General features: G+C 44.2%; 1 protein-coding gene and 1 long non-coding RNA gene across 18 annotated transcripts in view; one reads left to right on the top strand and one right to left on the bottom strand.

Moving 5' to 3' along the window:
• Positions 1 to 22,389, top strand: part of birc6 (baculoviral IAP repeat containing 6) — a 118,434-nt gene that overhangs the window by 63,233 nt on the left and 32,812 nt on the right. For all 17 annotated transcript variants that reach the window (XM_020047350.2, XM_034292804.1, XM_034292803.1 and 14 more), the window contains 2 exons: positions 2,500 to 2,664; positions 2,825 to 2,990. In XM_020047350.2, coding sequence (XP_019902909.2) covers positions 2,500 to 2,664; positions 2,825 to 2,990 — 331 coding nt within the window. The remainder of the gene's footprint in view (positions 1 to 2,499; positions 2,665 to 2,824; positions 2,991 to 22,389) is intronic.
• On the bottom strand, positions 8,409 to 10,928 carry LOC109615868. The gene is made up of 2 exons (XR_003781888.2): positions 10,526 to 10,928; positions 8,409 to 9,737 (listed from the first exon to the last, which is right to left on the bottom strand). It is a non-coding gene; the product is annotated as an uncharacterized LOC109615868 (long non-coding RNA).

The raw sequence follows: 22,389 nt of genomic DNA, 5'->3' as shown, positions 1-22,389 counted from the left end.
TCCAGTGAGAATGACGTTGTTTTGCCTCAATGAGAGAAGGGCGCTAAAGATCAGTTATGTTATTAATCGCCTGGCAGGGCTTTACTCAGGCCTCTTATGCATATCTCCACTGAGCCCTTGACAAATTGGGTAATTGTTTAGTGAGAATGATAAGAGACATGTCTGGCTTTAAACGAGGATGTGTCCTTTATTGCCATCTCCAGGCTGAAGAGAACATCATGAATAGGAATTGAATCATTGACTGTCAGACTGCCTTGCCCATTAAATGGAGTGATTAGTCTTCTATTTAGCTTTTGGCTTGACTTCAACACACATCACCTACTCAAAGCCGTCTGAAGTCCTCTGGACTTGTCTGGGACCACTGAGACGCAAGAGATGACTTAAAAACCCAGATTCATTCCAACAATTTCAATCAATCACAATATTAATTTTGATTTTGATTACTATGCGTTCTTTACCAACATCACCCCAAAATGTCCCCACAATTAAATGCCTTAAACTTAATGAACCAGGCTGAACTACTAAGCCTTGCTCTTGCCCAAACAGGACCCACACACCTATACAAAACACACACACTGTATCTTAACAGTGAAAAAGCTCACCAGAGAGTGACAGATTAATCGATGTAAATGCTGTATCTTTTTCATTGCACCCCTGTTGACTGATACGCTTGACAGTGATCTCTTTTGGCAGAGGTGCCTGAAGATGTACGGCCCCTCCGTTAGCTGGAAGACATTCCCACGACTCTTGTGTGCTCACCCAGAGCATAGTAACGATGTTAAAGATGTGCCGGGTGTGCGGGGCGTTAGCCGCTAGTTTGTCAGCTGTTTCTCTTCCCGTGGATCTGTAGCACGCTACGTCGAGCCTGATGATTGTCAAAGCTGCTCTGTCAGAAAAGGTGCATTTTCAAGATGGCTAAACGTTACTTCCAACACATACATGCTTGCATATCAGTCTCTGGTTCTCTTCTTTCTTGCATGCATCACACTGCCTCTCCATACCGAAGGGAACTGTCGTCGCGCAAATGTCAGATGTACAACACTGGGTCTTGGTTTAGCCCTCACATACAATCTTGTCCTCCACGACTCTTCTGACTTTGATGTGACTCCTATTTTTTTGTTTGCTTGTGGCATCTCTTGCATCCATCACAGTAGTATGTGAAGGGTAATGTTTTGAATCGAATACCACACACAACAAATCTGGAGATATTTTGGAATGGATTCGAGATGGGTTTCAATACTGTTAACTGTAGTGTCTTTAAATGTGCAAAGTAAATACATGCAGTAATCACTTGTGATATGTTAGGAGATAAAGCAGACCAAGCAGATTGTTATTCATCTGTTCAAGCTTACCTTGTGGCAAACTGGAGCCCGGTCAGTCGTGCAATTTGTTCGCAAGCTGGTGGTGAGTCATTTAGTTTTTGTTAGCCAAGTAAGTGGCTAACCCAATGATCCATCACAGTGTTAGCTTTTTTGCAGTGTTTAAGAAGTAAAAAAGAACATTGAAGTTCTGTAGGCATTAATCTACCCTCTGTGCTCCTGCTTTCTGTTCACTCAGGTGTATACAGACACACACAAACACACAGACAGCTACACAGTCTCAAGCCCTGCAAAGAAATTATGTATCAGAACCTGCTATAACACATTGTTTTAAATTCTAACCAAATTCGAACAACATGTCCTAAATAAACGTTAAGTCTTAGGGTGAACAAACTAGCTATGTATATTCTGCAGGCTACCAGTGATTATGTAGTCGTAAGGGATTATGCCTTTGTAAGACTAAATTCCTTCACATATCTAATTTGTTTGTTCAGCCAAGCCTAATGGAAGTCAATGGTTTGACATAAGACTTATAATGTCTGATTTTCATTCGTATTTTCGCCACAATATTGTGACATCCGTACTGATTCCAATTGGCTTCCTATGACATTATTCTTAAGTCTACTTTTTTGATACTATCTGGCATCAATGATTAGATATTTTTTGACCATTCTGTGAGACACCAAATTTGCATATCTTGTTAGACTAATTTGGTCTTGGAGGTTTTTCTTTTCCACTGATCAGGATTCCACTGGTACAATACTGGCAGACGTAGTTGTAGCTAAAAATGGGATGGAGCGACCAACATGTTTGTGTCCGTTCCATTTTTAAAATGATGCAAATTATACAAATTTAATGCTGGAATCTTCCATATATGAATGCAGCGGAACTAGAAGGGCTGCCACAAACAGGACTGGATCTGTAATGTTTTCTTTGTTTTGTTTTCCTTCACGGAAAACCTGCATTGACCTCTGAATTGGCATTTTAAAAAGGAATAAATGAATCCTTTTAATTATGTGTTCCCTGTGCTGCAATTAAACATAGAAATTGTTCTGTGTAGCTGATTTCATGAGCTTATGGAACACCATTATATGCAGGCCAGGCCTGTCGTCATCACACAGGACCAAACCTACACCCCTGTGTGGTTGTGCTGATCACCATTGTGTCTGTCTGTCCCCAGCCCGCCGTGTCCACTGGTCACGGAGGCGGCACCAGCGAGGAGCAGCAGCTGTACTGGGCCAAGGGCACTGGGTTTGGGACGGGCTCCACTGCGTCGGGCTGGGACGTGGAGCAGGCCCTCACCAAACAGAGGCTGGAGGAGGAGCACGTCACCTGTTTGCTCCAGGTAAGCCAGACTGGGGGTTTCCCCCAGTGACATGAAAGTGTTACCTGGGCTAACAACAGGACCGCTGGCGCACTTCATTTTTACGAGTAGTTGCCCCAGAGTGAAGCCTGTGTAATTTTCTTAGTGTTTGAGTGCTCCGTCTCGGTCTCCTGTCCTCCAGGTGTTGGCCAGCTACATTAACCCAGCAGGCTGTGTGGGCCATGGAGAGACCCCCGCTGGGGAGAGCAGGGGCCATAACAGCAACGCCCTTCCCACTGTGCTGCAGGAGCTTCTCAGCCAGTCGTGCCTCATTCCGGCCATGTCCTCCTACCTACGCAATGACTCCGGTGAGTGAGCGCCCGCTCCGTTTCCCCGCGGCTTGGGGGCGCCGGAGTTAGGAATGGCTCGCCCCTTTTAATGAAACAGGCGACCCGACAGCAGATTTTAATTGGTTGACTGCATCTGCGCTGCCTGCGATGCTGCCTTTTGGTTGTTTCTGCTCTTCTCGTGGCGATCTATGGCTTCTACCCGTCTCTGATCTGCTTGTTGTTCAATTATTTGTGGGAAAGCCTTTGGACGGTACTGTCATGTTGCCTAGCGAGGTGCAGCTCTTGTTCTGCCGGTCCTCTCTGGATTGGGACTTCCTTGTAAATTGCAGCGAGGTGTGTGTTGATGGGTGCTTAATGAGGCGGCAGGCAGAGCTGCAGTGTCTTCTAACACTGGGCCAGCCACCTTTATTAGAGGGAGATTCATTTTGGCTTTGAAGGAGCTCCACACAACATGAGCCTTTTATAAGCACTGTAGCGGCAGCCTCTGATAATCAGCATCACGGACAGCAGCGGGATCAAACTGAATGCCAGATCAAATTACCACAAAATCTGATGTTCAGGTTCAGGGAACCATGGACTGGACAAAGCTTGTGTCTGGTGGAATTGCCGGGAGAATTGGAACTCGTGAACAAAGAAAATACGCTACATATTGATGTTTATTATTTGAATACCAACAAACAAAGGAACATTTGTTCTCCAGTTAATTATTGAATGGCTATCCACAGCAAGCCCTGGAGAAATATAATAATGAAAGATAGATATGCTGCACGTGTGCTGTAATTCCTTCATGCTCTGAGCTAGTCAGGCAGCATTCCAGCATGTTCCAAGGTGTCCGCGTTCTCCCAAAGCCAGCCCACAGCTAAACTGCGTAAATGTTATTTATTAAACTGATTCAGTAGAATGTTACTATATAATAATATCTTTAAAGGAGCCACAGAGGGGGGTTGGTGACTAGGGATGCACTGATCAGTTGGCTCATATTAGCTGAAAATTGGCCTTGGGCAGTCGGCTAATTATCTCCTTTTCCAGTGTTCGATTGGGAGAACCAATTTCTGACGTTAAACCCATGAGTCTCAAATCCTATTTGATTCAATTTTTCTTTCTCATGAGTTCATATCGCTATGCATGTGTGGATCCATCAGAAGTCACTATAAAGGGTGGGGCATGGTAAGGTTCCTGTCACCTCCCGACGCTGTTGTCGATCAGGGCATCCCTATTGGCGAATCGAAGTCAGTCGCTGTTGGTCTCGTGTTGGTCGACTCTGTCCAATTAATTAACTCCAAGCAATTTCAATTACATGAATCCATGCTTTCAAGATACCCGTAATTGAGACTTTTCATGCGAGAGAACGAATAGACTTTTTCTAACTGGATTAGTTGTTTCTTGTGACTTGTTGTCTGGCAAATTTGATTAAATGTTATTTAGTCTGAAAATGGGACACATTGAACAATAGGAGTGCCTTCTCTCTGCTGAATTAAACCGTTTTTTAGACGTTTGAATATGCAACATGCGTTTTTGTTCGAGATAATTTGCTTTGTCTTGCCAAGCAACTCATAGAAGTATTGCGGTAGAGAAGTTTAGTATAGGTCATTCTTATTCTGGGCATGTACCATCATAATTTTAACTTTACAGTTAGGTCTGTTGGGAGTCTACTCTGAGGATGTAAAAAGGATTTTTGTGATCCTCAAAAGTAATCCCTAGTCCCTGGTGGTGAGAGCTGGCCCACTGGTAAGTGAACACTGATCTTCTACCTGAGCTATAGTAGATGGCAGATCAGTCCATTGCTCTGAGTGGGTTTACTTTCTGTTTGGCAGTGACCCTGCACTTCCCAGAAAGGCCTGTGTTCTGTCAGTCAGCTGATATCCTCAGTGAGAATCTATTCATCCAATCCTCTTAATGTAAGTGTTAACAGGTCCCCCCAGCAACACAGAATCCATCCGCTGTCTGTTGTGGCTGGGCATAGTGGGGTTTGTATGAATAGTAGGATCTGTGAGGTTAGTGGAGTCTGTACATAGGATATAATCTATCCCTTGCTTGTGGGGATCTATCCCAATTTTCTGGTCATTTTTATGGCAATAGTCACTTAAGAATAACATTTTGATCAAAGTTGCTTGCAGACCTTGAGGTATTGCCAATTCTAAAATGGTGATTTGGCACAATTTCAAGGAAATAAAAGAACCTTGAACAAATCTTTTCATTGCCTTAAATATTTTGCCACATTCATCAGTGTTCTCAATATAGGCAGGTTATTGGAGGAAAAAAATATCTCACAAAATATGTAGAATAAACACAAAATTATTCATATGATTCTGTCTGTTCTCTGCTAGAATGGGACAGTCAGTATGTTTACATAACTTCCATTTACAAGGACTTGTTTTATAATGTATTGCCTATCAGCTGGTGGTAGCTCTGTGTGTATTGCTGCCGCCACCTCTTTGTCCAGTGCTGTTAGTGTGTCTGTTCACAGGAGCGTGTCTTTGCTGGTGTACATTAATGTGCCCCATGTCTAATAATTAAATAACAGCAGATAAAGAGATGAGTATTGTAATTGCTCTCATTATATGGTAAATGCCTCAGACACACTCGCGTGTGGAGTGCAGAAACATGCAGCCATGCTATTAAATCACATGACGTGACATTACTGCTTTTTCCCCACTGCCGTTCTCCTGTCTCATAATAACGTTCAAACATTTACTTTAAGATGAACTAACCCCGCGATTGACAGGTTTTAACACTCCGTTTAAAAGGCAACAGTGTTTTTGTTGATTGGTCTTCTGTGCGTTATGGTCACTTAAGTGGGTTTAGTGTGTGAGCACTGATGGTGGAGCAGGGCTTCTCACTCTGGTGTGTCGGTGCCAGCCCTCAGGAGCTGTGAACTGTCAATAAATGTCAAGGGGCTGCTGGTAATGAAGAAGCAGGAAGCGACCTAAAAGCACTCCTGTCTTTTTATTTATTTTTATAATGCGGTGTGTGTTTGGAGTGGGGGGGCATTCAGAAAGTGTTTAGGGCTGGTTAGGTGTTCAAGCAGTCCTTAGCGGCAGATACGTGTGGGAGTGTGTGGGTGACAGAGGCAGACTTGGTATTCAGTACGAGTGCGGCCCGGATGACATGGGGATGAAATTGTTCTTTGCCTCATGGGCCAGGATCAACCGATATTATGCCACTGAAGGAAGGATTGAAACCTTGATCTCATTCCTAGACAGTGCCCTGCTTTCACATTACATTTTGTATACCATTTGCCTTCAGGATGGTTGTATAAACATTCATGTATTTTATCATTGGGCGAAATTCCTCAGAGTCTTGGGCTGGTCTGTTGTGTTTTGGTACAGATGGCTTTGCATCAGAAATGATGGGTCTTTTAAGGTAAATAGGCTACTCTAGTCTGAACCCATTCTCATTACCATGCACTAATCCTCCAGCGTTGCTACATTAAAAGCCTGGCTTCTTTATTAAGGGGTAACATCCTAGTTTACGTTAGAAGCCTGGCTTCTTTATTGAGGGGTACCATTCTTGTTAGCATTAAATGCCTGGCTACTTCACTAAGGGGTACCATTCTATTTTTCATTAAAAGCCTGGTTACTATATTAAGTGGTACCATCCTAGTTTACATTAAAAGCCTGGCTATGTTATTCAGGGGTACCATCCTAGTTTACATTAAAAGCCTGGCTATGTTATTCAGGGGTTCCATCCTAGTTTACATTCAACTAGGATGTCTCTTTAACCTCTGTGTGCTGCGTAACAGCTGCTGTGCTGTGATGTCTATTTTAGCCCTGCCTGAGCCTGCTCTCCAAGGAGGTGAACCCCTCTGGTGTCCCTTAGCATGGCCCCTGCCAGCCCCTGTTCCCTTCCTCAGTCCCTCAGTCGGTCCACCGCCTCGGCCCACGCTCCTTCCTCCCGCTAATCTCCCAAGTCGGCCACGCTTCTCTCCTATTGTTCCACATTAGTCATCGGTGTCTTGGCAGTCCTTCTGGGACACATTACGCCGACTCTGCGCGCTCCGTCACAGGAAGCTCAGCCATTAGTGAGAGGTAATGCCTTTTAATGTCACTGCCAAACTCATTTATTTTAATTGAAAATTTCATTTCTTTCTCCCCTTGCTCACTCCCTGGCTCCAAACCGGCCACGCTTAGACGCGCGCGCACGCACGCACATGACCCTCCCTCCCCCGCGCCTGCACCGGCCCTCCTTGAGTGGTTGTCAGGAGTAGCTCGGCGAGCAGGATGTGGACCTCATCACCGCGTCCGTCTAGTGTTTTCAGTGAGTCGCATCTGGGCGAGGGAGCCGCTTTATTTATGCCCATCGCGTCCATAATTGGAGATGGCTTGGTTTCACAGCGTTAGCACCTCCTCCACTCCTCCTGCGTTCCTATTCTGCCCCGTCAAAAGCAGATGTGATTTAAAGTTATCCTAGGCTGTGTCAGGCGTCGGCACAGGAAAAAGCCACCAGAAAATAGCTGCCATCATTCATGTTTAGCGGGCTTGTACATTGACGTGGTGGGTAATCTGAACAGGAGTGCCTTCCGGAGCGGGGGCTGATGATTCATACGTGGGAGTGCCCTGTGCTTCTCTAGTCGCCGTCTAGGCTGCCCTCCTCCAGTGTTGTTCCAACTGCTTGACCTGTTCCTGGGGGATCTGAATCCACAAGCTGATTCCTCAATGAATCGCAGGCCCGTATTCATTAATACTTTCTCCCACCTGTGCGCATATGACATTGGACCTCAGACTAGACCGTTACAGTGGTATGTTCTATTAGCATGTGATTTTCTCTTTAGAGGCAGAGCCTATGAAACCCGGTTTTAATGAAGCTCACAATTTCAGCTCTGTAGTGTTTCGTGTTGTCTACCCACGGTGCGTTTGTTTGTTTGCGTAGTCACTCTGTACCGCTAGCTGCTTTGTGTTGTGCGTCGCCAAACCTTTAGGATTCCACATGATGTGCACGTTCCCCACACATGCATGCCTACGTCCATGTTCCATGGGCGCCTTGGAAATCGGCTTGTTGCGTCCGACAGTCTCGTTGTCCAATGAGTGTTGCAGGTTTCAGATAGTTGATCCATCTGAAAGGGTGCTCACATCAGATCTTCCCCTCTGCTTAGCATGCAGGACGCCCGTGTTAGTTTGGGAACATGGTTTTCCTTATGTTGCATGTGTCTGGGAACATGCCATCCTGACCTTTTGCGAAAGCTGAGGAAGCTTTCTGAATCTCAATCCAGTACTCCGTAGGCATGAGTCCAAGTGAAGGAACGTGTTGTAGGGTTAGGAGACGAGCATACGAAGACCCAGCCATGACATGTTTCCTGTCTTCCACCCCATAACGGCCTCGCCATGTTATGGTTCTGATCCATAGTGCTGTCTATGCATTTATCCTGGTACACACACGCACACAGGTCTGTACTTTCACATTTATTTGCCACAGAATCACTCATAGATAAGGCGTGAGGTTAGTCTAATTCATATATTCTCATTTTATTGTTGAAATTTGTCCTATTGCACAGTACATCTAGAGTTTATTCATATAGTTATAAAAGCTTTGATTTATTCATACAGAAATAGGATCGCTAACACTACCCTGAAATAAACATGAACATAGAGCCTACATCAACAGGGACTGTCAGTCATCCCTATAACAGCCCCTCCCCCCACAACCAAACATGGAATAATGATGCACATAGAAGAAGTGGAAGTCTGGCCTTATGTATTCATATTTGCTGAAGGTTTTACCCACCAGGTCTTAGAAAAAGTCCCCCTCTCCACCAGTACCAAGTGGTCGGTTTAAATAGAAATGTGTCCTTGTCATTGTCACTCCTGCTGGTCGTCTTGCAGATCACTTCTTGGGCGGAAGTGAGATACTGCCAGTGGAGAGATGTTTCGTTGTTTAGAAGCGGTGACTAACGCTTTGGTGCGCGTGGCCTTTCTGGCGGAAGCGGTGCGGTACATAACGGCGCCGCCAGAGCTACCTGGCCAGGGCATCGTTGGATGTGACCACCAATGGACATGATGGCGTTCAGTTCCTCTGCGGCGGCTTCCCAATGTTCAGTGTATTCACTGCCTCCTCCGTGCCTCGCCCCTGAAATCGCCCACGCCAGTGACATCCATGTCCCTTCGTCCCTTTTTCTAATCCATTTGACTAGAAAGGGCAAATTGTCAGTAACACTGTCAGTTTCCCTCATTCCAATGAGTCCAAGGTGGAGTTAGCTCACCCCAGCCTGTGCGGTCCTGTGTCCCAGGGATGTCAACCCTGGCTGTAGCTGGGTTAGTGTCTCTCTGCCCCTCTGGGATCCAGAGGCAACACATCCATGGTCCTGGTGTCTCTGCCAGGCCACTGTTATCTCCCTGGTTCATGGCTGTGAGATGCATCCTCCAAACTGTCCACACTCACTGTCTTTGTGGGAGAATTGCTCATGTCTCAGGCCCACCCACCCACCCACCCCCTCCCCTTTTATGTATACACGCTTAAAAAATGAAAGAAATGAACCAGAATCCAAGTCAGTGAAAGTCAGAATTTTAAATCCACAAAGTCTTTGTTGGCGTTGTGGGCCCTGTCCATTTTGAGTATGGCTGGCCCTCGGCTCGGCTCACAGGACGGTGTAGATGTAAACGAACACAATGACGAAGAGGTTGAGGAAGGTCCCTATTATGCCCAGCAAGGCCAAGATGGACTCCTCCTGCTCCTCCTTGCCCTCCAGCGCCCGCACCTCCTCAATAGTGATGGCTGTGGGGCCCATGGCCGTGACGGTTGCCCGACCTGGGGGGGGCTGCTGGCACTTATCTGCGGAGAGGGAGACAGAGGCAGCCAATGAGACGTAAACATTAAATAAGAGGATCCGATTGCTGTTGTGTTTAAGGCTACATTCAGACGTGACACAGCCAACTCCTCTCCACTCCTTGCTTGTCCTCCCTTAAATGTGCTTCATACGACACCCTGGGGAAAGTGGACACGACCAGCCCTCTGTTAGCCTTGCCAACATTATCTTCCAGAAGAGATCAATGGTGATCGAGCCGAACAGTAGCCACACTCAGAACAATGAAGATTTGGCTGTGAACGCCGAGTTTTATTACCCGCCAAAGCTGTTGCGTTCCCCACCGCAATAGGTTAAGTCCCCTACCCGCAATGAAAGTGTTGAACGGACAGCAAATGTTCAATGCCATTGCCATGTCAGAACCATGCTCCCATTTGAAGCCCCTTAACCCCCCCCCCCCCCCGCCTCCCCCTCCAAAGGAAGTTAATGATTTTCTCCCCACCCCTCGGTGTAAGTGAATGTCCTGAGGATGATCTCCCTACGGAGCAGTCTGAGAAGAAGACAGCCGCTCTGGCTGCTGTCAAAGCTCAAGGGAAATTTCCAAGTCGGGAATGGTCAGAGCCGCAGCCAGCCGGGGCTGAGAGGCAGGCAGGCAGGCAGGCAGCGAGCGCAGAGCTACGGCCACGCGTCAACAACAGGCAGCCCACGGCAACAAACCAGCCCGCCGCCGAATCTCCAACGGGCACGGTCTACACATTACCAGAAAGACAGAAGGGGAGTAGGGCAGAGGAGAGATTGGAGGAAAAAGGTCTCTTACCCTACAGCGTCTGAGAAGTGGGGCGACATCCAGCATGCTTTAGGGTCCTCAGCTGAGAAGCTTTGGCACACGCGAGAGTCTGCATTAGGGGGGCGCGACGGACGGGGGAGGCTGGCTCCGTAGCAGCGCTCCCCGTGTCAACGGAGAGAGGAAAAGAAAGGAAGACGCGGGCTGCCAACTGCGCGGCACTGAGCACAGACACGGCTCTGGAAATCAAGCCCTTCTCGCCTGTGTAAATTCTCCAGTCCTCTGCACCACCCACCTGGGTTAAACGCTGCCTTGGTTTTGGTTGTGTTATAATCTCCTTTTTGCTTTTGTTATTTTATTCCTCAACTCTCCACTACCGAAGCTGAAGCACTAGGGGGCTAGTAGAAACCCTCTCCCCGAACACTCCCCCTCCCTCCCCACATCCTCCCACCTCTCTCGCTCTCTCGCTTACCATCGAATTCCCCCACAGCCCCCCTCTGCTGCCACCACCTCCTCTGCTCTTCCTTGCCTCTTTGACCCTCTTAGCAGCTCAAAGAGAGCGCCAACGTCTCCTGTGACGAAAGTACACGCCCCCCCCCCCCCCCCCCTTTCTCCTCCTTCCTCCTCCCTCCTTCGGGAGCTGAGCAATTAGTGCCTTTCAGAGGCGCCTCTCCCGCTCGCCTGCCGCGGGATCTTGAAGCTACGGCCGCGCATGGTTTCACCAGTGGTTTAACTCGCGCAGCTACCGCGACACCTTCCGGTTCGCCGGTGGAGCGATCGGCTGGAGCCACAGACAACGAAGACCTCAGCAGGTGGTATTCCAGGGAGCGCCGTAAGATCCCAGAGAGCTGCGTGCGGAGAAGCGGATAGCCGGAGCGCTGTTGCCGTGCTGTTGCCGTGCTGCTGCCTTGCTGTTGCCGTGCAGGTCTGCACCTTCAGCTGGTGGCAGCTGCGTTGTGGCGGGTCCCCTGTGCAAGCCGAGCCGCGGGAGAGCCGCGCATTGCATAACCAAGCGGAGGGAGGGAGGGAGGGAGGGAGGCCGGGTCCCTGAGACTCCTGTAGCGGCAGGGGTGTGTAAGGGAGTAGACAGAGGGGAGGGGGTACAATGCTCAGGCTCTTCTCCTTTGGTATCCCCCCCCCCCCCCCCCAAGGAAAAAGAGACGAAAGAGAGAGGGGATGGAAAGATGTGAGCTTAAATGTAATAAAGGGTCCTTTTCCTTACCGCGGCATGGCGGCAGAATAATGTACGCAGCGTTCCGTCTAACCCTTTGTCATGCACAGCTAGACTGTCAGACCTGCGGAGAGCTAGGAGGCGGTGGAGGAGGAGGGGACAGGAATAGGAGGTGGCTAAGAGATGAGGCTGTGGTAGTGGAGGGGGAGCGGGGGCTGTAGAAAGATCTCGTCTTCAGGGGTCTCGGTTCTGAATAGCTCTAACAGCGAAGCGGTCAGGCACTAGAGCCTTTTGCTCTCCAGCACCCCTGTTTCTCTCATCCTCACCAGAAGTACTGTTGTCATGTTCTGGTTCTCCCATCAACCCGCCCACTGACGAATGTGCATAAAGATTCCCGAATTCATGATATCGTTGTTTTAGCGCCTGTCATGGTTGTTTGTTCCACCAAAAATGAAATCCTGCAGAAAACAAATACTTTCTCAAAATGTGTTTGTTGATGACGTCTTGATGCTGAAATTGGAATGTTGTGTAATGTTCGAATAGTAAGTTAAATAAAGCTGTGTATCGTATGCTGAATTCAGCCAAACAAGGAACTTGTAGTAAGTAGCTTACATGGTGGCAACCATCTTTATTCAGCTCTGATATTGCCTTGTCATGTTGTGTGAAAATGGAAACCCCAGTGAAACGTCACACCATGTGTCCTCCATACCTCGACTTCTGTAGCCAACACGCAGAAGGGATGTGGGCCCGCTGACAAACGGGTCTGTTTTGGCACTGATTTCCCTAGAGGAGGCAGTTATTTTATTAGAATAGCTTTTTGTAAATGTACATCAATGTCTTTGATCCGTAATCCATGATAGTATGTTTATTCAACAGTGACTCAGTCTAGCCCTCATCCATTTGAGTTACCCTTTTGATATTTCATTCTTCTTCCCATCTAATGTTACGTTACAGTGAAGTATCTACAGTCGCTAAAACATTCAGAATTTAGTTTTTATTTTTCCTTAAATCTGCTTCATGTTTCCAGAGTAAAAGAAAAATTATAAAACATGTCTCTTTAATATTTATGCTGGTGTATGTCTTCACACATGCTAATCATTCTTGATGGAAGTGCATTTAGAAGGCATTGCAGCTGTTAAACATTTTGCTTGATTCTGCAGCTATGCAGATGTATTTTAGCGTTACAATGTGTAATTGACTAGTTAAAGACAGAGGCAGGGTTTACTCAAACGTATCAAACTGCTCTTGATCCTGACGAACAAGATACAGCCAACATGATACTTTGCATTCACTCTGCATTCCTGGCCTGTAAAGAAAAATGTAATCCACTCTAAAATAATATTTAATACTTCAGTACAGCATTGTTTTAAATTATAGAACTACAGGATTTGGAACACAACACAGAATGGAACCCTCATTATTGACTGCCAGTAGCACTCGGTTTCTAACCTCAGTGATAGGTTTGTTAAATATGCTTTCCAGGATACATGTTACAGAAGTGGCCCAGAATGAGAGAGAAAAACATTATTCCCAAAAGTCCCTGAATGCATCTTAATGAAATGTTTGTTCTCCAACCTGGTTTGTCGGCCTTGTCTTTTTTTTGAATGTGTAGGCCCAACACATTGTCCCTTTGCAGCACAATCAATTATTTATCGTTTCAATTTTGCTTTTATCCCACCCTCGAGGTAATACAGGGCGCTACGTTGGGGTCAAGCCAGGTCAAAAAAAAAGGGACAAACGATCAGCCAGTTCATGTCTTGGCCCTGGCCCCAGGTCAGCCCTGCTGTTACTAACCTGTTTGGAACAGAGACTTACCGTGACTGTGAAGGTCCACTCATTCCCTGAAGGATTTGTTGTTGCCTTGCAAACAGATCCCACGTAGCGTACTCTGAGTGGACTGCGCATACACTTGGTTGCAGTGCAGCAGTGGGCATTAAAGCACATGAGGCTAGACGCCTCTTCCACAGATAACCCAGTAGCGATTGACTGACGGGGGTTGGCTAGGACGCGCCACTGCAGGCGCAGTGCTTCCATCGTTTCCTCAGCCCTCTAGGGAGAAGGGAGGACCTGGTGAGGAGGTGGACACCCAGGGGAGAGGGTAGGTGGTGGGGAGGGGACTAATCCACTCCCCAGGAAGACTCAATGCTGACCTGTTTAAGGTCACTTAACTTGACTCTGTGCCCTGTTAGGGTTAAGAAAGTGCCTAGTGGGGTTAATAGGACCTATGAATGTCCTGGCCTGGTTTCACAGCAGTGTTATGGCACAGGGGAATCTCCGGCTGTCATTCTGTAGTCGTCACTGAGCTGGAATCATGTGGTATTGATTAGCCACACTGGTGGCAGCCATGTTGACGTGCTACCTGGTCTGAATGAATCAACCAGATTCTTCTTACGGCTTGCGTTTCAGTGGGTCAATGCACGCTATGTGAGCTTACATGTTGTTTTATGAGCCAGTCTATGTATTGGTGAAGTTACATTTTTATTGGCACCCCTTGAACAGCCCCACCCTGTTTTCCATGACTCCTGTAGCCATTTTTGAGCCAATGGTAGAAAGCTCTTTATTCTTGATGTTTTTTATTTTTCTGGCATTGCTGTGAATGTTTGACCAGTTGCAGTGCTTAAGCACTCAGATATTCTGAAGTAAACACCTCTAACTGTAATGAGTGGTTGAACACCTCTCAGATCATTTGGATCTACACGCACCAATCACTCTAATGCTGGGAAATGACAGGCCAGGCCAATTAAAGGCAATTATTAGCGGGGGAAATTCTACAGTGTCAGCCTCCACATAGCCCAGTCAGCCAATTGGAAATGACTCCAATCCCATGAGTCAAATTCCAACTTGAGTAAAATGATTATGCTACCTGGTGTTTTGTTGCACTCAGAGAAACACCTTGTTCTCAAGGGGACTGGAGAAGCATTTTTACAGTTCCGTGTTTTGGCTTGATTAGAAAACTATAAAGCTGATACCACTTTACTTGATGAAGAGCATAGTTTTCTTCATGAAATGTGTTCCTAATGTTAATCTACAATGTAACATTTTTGCTTGGATGGATATGAAACTTGATAAGCAGGAAACCAATAGAGATGGATTGGTTGTTTTGCGACATAAAGAATGTGAAAATAATTCAGTTGAACACCGAAATGTACTTTTAAAACACCTCTTGAAGAGATTCTAATGTTCCCGTTTCTATTCGGTGCTGCCGAATGTTTGCATAATGGTATAGTTGCAAGGTTGTTTTAGAGCCAAACAATTTTCTACCTAAAATGTTCTTATTCCTAAAATATATAAGATATTACAAGTTCCTGCCACATTAATCGGTAAAGGTTACTCATTTTAAGAAAGGTTGGAAACCTTTCATGCAATTAGAGAAATGCCATTTCCTTATGCAGCATAATTTAGTGCTAAAATTTAAATCCGGTGCGCTTATGATTAGAAAATCAGTTGCAAAAAACTTGGAAGGATGATTTGTCATTAACTGAATGGATGTGTGATGACACATCATTGCAAGATCCAATGTCCTGTCAGAGTTCCTCAAGATATTTTATTGATGCCCATGAATGGGAAGGGCTGCAAAGACATTTCATATTAAATCATATCCGACAGGATATTCTAGACCACTGGCAGTCTACATAGGACAAATCTAGATGCCTTTTCTCTCAAAAAGTAATTTCAAGACATGACGGACGTTTGCCAGACAACAGTAGGGTTAAGGTCAAAACTCTGAAACAATGTGCTCTGGACAGATGAAGTCAACGGTTGGTGTTGTCAGCAATGCCCGATATTTTGTTGGGCAGAGAGAAACACTGCCTCTAAACTAAAGTTCCTCTTAACCAACAATAAAGCATTGGAGGCGGTCGCATTATGGTTTGGTGCTTCCTCAGGTGCTGGCCCAACTTGTCATCAGTGAGTCAGCTATACATACTGTACCAGAAATTTTTTGAGGAGAATGTGAGCCATCTGTCAAAAAGAGAAAACCGTTCATGAATCTTGCAACAGGACAATGACCCAAACACACAATGGCTCAAAATGAGAAATGGAGGGTTATGGACTGGAGTCAAAGCACAGATTTCAATCCTATCAAATGCTTTTGGGAGAGTTGATGCTGGCTGTAATGCAAGCCAAGCCCTTGAATATAAAAATTTGAAGCAATGCTTTAAAGACGAGTGGGCCAAAATTCCTTACAAGAAATAGCTACAGTTAAGTTATTTCAGCTGTTGAAGCTTGAAGGTGTACTTATATTTCTATAGATTTTTGATGAATAAATGATTGCAAGTATAATCTTGTAGTAACAATTGTTAAATTAGGTTACTTTTTATTTTTCATAAGTGAATATGTACATAAGGGGTCTTAGGAGATTACTTATCCATATGGCCAATATTTTAAATAAACTTTAGAACTTTCCATGGGGGTGTTTAACTGTTTAACTTAAGTCACCTGAAAACAAACTCCACTGCAGTTTCATGTTGATGATTGTAATCTTACCGTCAGAATCCTATACTTCCTTAATACACAGCCTGCTTCTGCCTTATGTGTCTTAATGTATTATATGCGGGCCTCTTATAGGGGTAAAAAAACTGGCGCCAAATAATTGTTTTAAGAGGCCACATAACAATAGCACTTTATTCACCTTGTTGTGTGCATGTCTCTCCTCTTCCGACTTATGAACTATATACAGTCAAATTTTAAAAATTACACAGATTTTCATTACCACTATCCTGGATTTAATACATAGAAAATGTATATAGCAGACAAATAATAATCACAACGTAAGGCTACGCGGCGCATGAACTGGAGATTATATCATCATGAACCGAATCGTAGCCTACTCGCCTCACAGGCCTGAAAAAAGTATCCAGAACAAAATATATATATATTTAGGCATATCTATATATATTCCTAAACCGTAGGAATGTGCATTTCTCTCTTGTGCGTTCACTAGCCTACGGCAAAGATCGCAAGTCAGTAGGCAACCTTAATCTTTGCAGCGACAGAAAACACTTGTTTATTAATAAACATAAAAATGTCTCATTGCAAACCTAGACATAGCATATAAGAGGCGCAAACAGAGCGGAAATTGCAGGCGCGGGCTCGAAATGGCTGTTATTTCAAATGGAGCATATTTTAAAACTAACGGTTAACCTGTTTTCAAACCGGCTAATGAGGCTTGGCGGTCGAGTCAAGAACATTTTTATGTGGAAGGGGGCCCTCAAGACTAGTACAAATGAATGACGTTAACAAAACAAATGAAGCGATAGGCTACTGGTTATAAAACATGCATGTAGGATGCAAATAAATATATTTGGTCGCAAATGCAGCCATTTTAGTCGCAGTTTGGAGCCCTGATTATACATCATTATCTGATCTATGGTCACAAATATCCGTCCTCTTAATGTTTCTGCTGCTGAGAAAAGGTTTTCAGAAACATCCGTAGTTCAAGAACAGTCTCGCGACGAAAGAACCGCACACAGCAGTATTACACTATCACGATGAAAGAACCGCACGTAGCTGATAGCAGTATTATAACATCATGATGAAAAAACACACACGACTGATAGCAAAACAGCTGCCTGTTAGGACCACTCTCCCTGGCAAACCTCATTGTTGGCCTTTTTCTTCTTCCCTTTGATGTTGTTCATCCTATTGTGTTGTGGCCTGCCTGTCAGTCTCTCTCCATCTTCTCTCGCCCCCGTCTCCTTAATTGTTGAGGCCCTGGTCTCTTCTGGGCTCTTAAACAGCACGCCTCCGCCAGTCCAGTGGAAATGCATCACACTTTCTCTCTCATCAGAAATGCTAACATCTGCATAACAGTGCTCTGTCCTCGTGGTCGAAAAGAGAGGCAGTAAAGAAGTGAAAAGATGAAGACTGGGGTACATTTTTAAAAGCGACTCTTTAAGCGCCTCTGAGATCTTATTCCCTTTACAAACCTTTGTCTACCTCAGACCAAAGACAACAGTGTGTTTATTTTCTGTAGTTTTACAGGTCTATTGTGCCGCTCCTGGTTTTCTGCCCTGGCATGAGTACACTGTTCACTCCTGAATGCCAATTAACAAACACAGGAGTCTGTTTTTATAGCAGGAGCCCTTTTTCAGTGCCTTTTCCCCCCACAGTGTGGAGGTGTGGATATCTCCGCCTCTCCTTCTGTGACATACCAAGCATCAACCCTGGTCCTGTCAGGTTTAATTACGCTGACAAGTTCTACTCCTCCACAGCGATCGCAGGGCTCTAAATTGGAAGATGGGTAATCCTGGAGGCAGTTGGCAATGGGGTTTTGGGGTTAATTAAAATGGAGGGGCTCAGGAACATGACAGGAGTCAGAAGCAAATTGAAGACTACGTCTTTGTGGGGGTGGATGACCCATGCCTTTTCAACCCGACAATCCCTTCAACTTCCATCCTTAAGAAGACCGTGGTCATGCTAGAGTTAACGCAGCAGCAGGATATCTTCATTATTCTTGAGTTTACTGGTAAAATCCTGGAAATGAAAAGGGCATAATTCATCATTTTTATATTGTTTTTTAAATTAACTGCTTCAATAGAATATATAGATGGTGAGGGGTTAGGGATTGGTTGGTCGACTCTAACATTTTCTAATGTAGATGATCGGTTTGAAAATGTATTTCCAACTAAAACACTGGGATTAATCACATTTTCGAACTAACATCAGAGTCTGCCAGAAATAGATGTTAAGTAACAGAATTTATCAGAAATTATAATATTAATGATGTTGTTGAAGAATTATAGTGGTGAAAAGTGCAAGGATAATAAAGGGCCTTTGCGTTTTCCAAACCTGTGTATCATTTGAAGCTTTTATTGCTTTTCAGGGAAATGATACTCCTCTGGCTTGAGACATTACCACAATCAGATGGTTGCATAATGTTTCTCTCGGCTGTCTGAACGCTGATGTTTGTGGAAAGATCTGTTTTTCCTGTGTTATGTTAGAAGTCTAAGTCGTTAGCCACTTGTTTTCCATCAACGGCATTACCACATACACGCACAAAGGCCCACTATCTTTTTTTTTCTAATTGAATAAAGGATAGGTCATTGACTGGTTAATGATGGTTTATGACTTGATTGATAAAATGGTTGTACCATTTAAGGAGCATCTCGTTTACACAATGCCTTTAATATCCTCTGGAATGTTGAGGTGGGGACTATTATGATGACTCTTGATTGTATACCTAGCGGTGTGAAGGTAATTGAAAAAACGTGTGACTGCTGGTTATGGTTTAACAGCGTTGTGAACATAATATAACCGAGAAAGGTAAACATGTTTTTTTTTTTTTACTTTTATGTAGAAACTTGTGTTGTCTTTTATGTAGAAAACCATTAAAATGAGCATGGGGTTTTAGTAATGGTTTTTCATGCTCTAGTAGCCGATGTTTCCGTGTTGAGTCATTTTAAAATGTAGCCCATAGCCTAGTTTTTGAAAACATAAGGTTGGCCTATCTTTTAAAAGAAATATATATCTTAAGGAATTAATATACATTTGCTTTTGGAGCTGACTTGGTTAGCTACCGTTTTGAGAGCTGTCTGTGTGTGTATTTGCTTGTTCAGAAATGTTCCTACAGGAGCAAGCCATGTCTAGACTCAATAATTACCAAATCATATAGTAAAAACTTATTCTCAGTTGTTTAGCCTACATTTCTCTCATTATTATGTATTCTTTAAGAACTTAATTCCTAAGCCACAACTTTTTTTTCACCAACAATTACTGCAGTAGAATAGTTATTTTTCTTTATTGAATTACATGAGTCCATTGCCACATGAGGTATAAGGGTTTTCTGAGGGGATTCTGAAAGTCACAGTCATTATTTGTCTGTATTGACACTATTAGTGAGCTATATTGATTGAAATAGAAAATACATTGACATTCAAGCAATAATCCCATACACATGATAAAGCAACACTTGTCAAAATACCTTTTAAATGTAATGTAGAAGCTTGAGAATATTGCCCATACCCAATGTAGGAAGTTTAGAAATTAGGGTCGCCTGTAGCCTGCTGGGAGTTTATAGCAGATTGTGAAATTAGCTTTCAAATACATTTATAGATATCTCAATAGCGCACCACGCTTGTTTCTGCCAGAACTTCTCGCAAGGGAATCAAATCTGCAGCGGCCCCCCAGTTATGTCGGTAACCAAGTTTATTGACCCAGCCAATCACTGTAACCTCAAATTCCAATTCCGTCACAGCGCTTGTGTATATCATGGGCTTAAAGCAACAGTGCTGTTGCACATTGGAATGTGTGAATACTACTGTTGGACGTCAGTGTGTATGCTGTGTACTCCTCCTCAAATTGTAACACTTGTTTTTTGGATTGGTTGTGTCCGGTTCTTATTTAGCATGAATGCTGTTCTCCATTAGCAGTGGGACTTTCCATTGACTTATCTGTTATTGCTTTATTGACCTTGCTAAGTGTTGTTTGGTCACCTGCTGTTTTTCTCCCATGATGAGCTGAGAATGGAGCTGTTTGTAGGGAGCTCACGTCCCCTGGCTACGCAACGCGTCACTGTCCCTAAACAGTCACCCACAAGGACGGGTATTTACTTCTTTTCTACCCAACTGAACGTAATTGCGGAGACATGCCAGGGATTCCCTGCGAAGGGTTGTTTAGCATAATGGTTGCGGATTTCATTTTTACGCGTCACAACATATTTAGAATCAACGATGTTGCTGTGTCTCCTTCCCCATTCCCCCTCGCCACGCTTCTTTGTTTACGCTGTTCACTCATTTTTACTACCTCTCCCTCATCTGCCTGAGCCGAGCCCCCAGTTGTGGACTAACAGGGCTGGACATTGTCCCTTGTGCCAGGCTGCTGTCACTCACTGACGACCCCCCCCCCCTTCCCTCTGGGCCCACAGGAGTGGCCAGGCTAATGTGACCTACATAGGGGCCCTCCTATGAGCATCTTTCTCTCATACTGTCCCTGGCAAACCTGAATTGTTTCTGTCTAATTTCAGAGGAAGTTTGTTAGGTCACCTGACATCTTTTCATAACACACAAAGCTGTTTACTTGCAGATGACGATTACTGCGCTCCCTAATGTTATCGTACTGCTCCCTGGATGTTATTAATGTTCTCTTGCAATGTGCTTTAAGTTCTATGGTGGATGTCACAGATGTTGTGAACATTTTAGTGACTGTTAGGAGTACATTCAATGAATAGCTTAAAAAATGTAAACAATAAAAATAAAAATGACATCCTTATCCCCCCCAAATTAAAGAACCTTAAAGCTTTTTAATCAAACTTATTTTCATGCTTTGTCATTTGATTTTAGCTGATATAGTACCTTTGGTCTCTGACAAATCTCGCATTTTTGTTGCAGTTCTAATTTGTGTTTATGGCTTAAAATACAGTAGAACATTTATCTATGTCCCATTATTAACCAAAACCGTGTGGCCTTTTGTGACACGTTTGACTCAATCCGCACCTGTAGGAGGAACATGAGACATGGAACCGGAGAAGGTGAGCATTTGTTCCTCTTATATTGAAGCTGCCAACAGTGGTGGGAGTCTTGTCTGAACACTAATGTGCCAGTACACAAGGCAGTGGCAGCATTGCATCCTCTCATCCCTTGTTCCCAATCCAGGTCTCTTGTATTACCCCAGTCTCTTGTTTTCTTTGTTTCGTATCTAATTTCAAACCCGCGGCCACAGGGGGAATGTGGCTGCCGTAGTTGAAGGTGGGCCAGACACTGGTCGTGTTTTGTTGTGATTGTGTAGACAAGCGGTTGAAGCATGCCCCTGCTAATCTGGAGCCGACCCTGTTCCCTTCCACTAGATGGAGTGACACACTTTGACTTGTTAAATGATGCCAACATAATAAAACCAGCATTCACGCTAAACACGTAAAACAAGAAAGCAAGCACATTCCCTGTAATTTTATTATACAAATAATTTCATGTACATAATTCAGTACTTAGGCCTGATTCAGAGCAGTGTCATCACACGGATCTATCCTCTTTTAATATCCTAAAAAGCTCTATTCCAAGAATAGCTTTGGACCTAATGGCCCATTAAATAGAAAATATTGAGCTGCGCTCCCTTCGTTTTCCATTTCATTTAACTTCTTCAGCATGTCTAAATTGGATAAAGAGTGACAGTGCCGCTAAACTTTACCTCATATGGCAGGGGAGATGTAGAAGTGTACATTTTCATCAAAAAGGTATGCTTGAATTTGCTCTAGTGCAGAGATCTTCAACCTTTTCTAGTATGGTAACTACTTTTTAAAAAGCCCATTTTCTCTCCACAAGTTCCCTAGGTCTTTAGTCTTCAAGGGAAAGTACAGAGCTGTTTTCTGTAATTTATACCTTTTTAAAATAAATATTAAATTCCAATCAAGGAACCTTTAAAATATTGTTTTCTCTTTTAGTATTCGGTTTATAATTCATTTTTCACTCAAATTACAATTCTGTACCGAGAAACACAATTTATTCTTTTGTATCCTTTTCCATAATGAAAATCTCTTAAGTTCTGCTTTAATATTGCATCTGGACTGTTAATTTCTGTTGGTGTGAGGTTCAGGTTTTGTGATGTTCTTTTAAAGCTGCTGCTTATATCATCGTAAAGTTTGTAATCTTCACAAATAATATGCACAAATTTCAGGGCTTTTTTCAGCTTTCAGTTTTAAGGTTTTGGAGGTGTTCAATGTATTTCTGTCTATAACAAAAGCGAGAGTTTCAAAATTGGTTTGACTGGATAGTTACATGCTCTCAGATTTAATGTC

The sequence above is a fragment of the Esox lucius genome, chromosome 6 (assembly GCF_011004845.1).
Source record: "Esox lucius isolate fEsoLuc1 chromosome 6, fEsoLuc1.pri, whole genome shotgun sequence".
NCBI lineage: Eukaryota > Metazoa > Chordata > Actinopteri > Esociformes > Esocidae > Esox > Esox lucius.
Note: the sequence above shows the minus strand (reverse complement) of the source record. Positions and strands in the feature narration are given on the sequence as shown.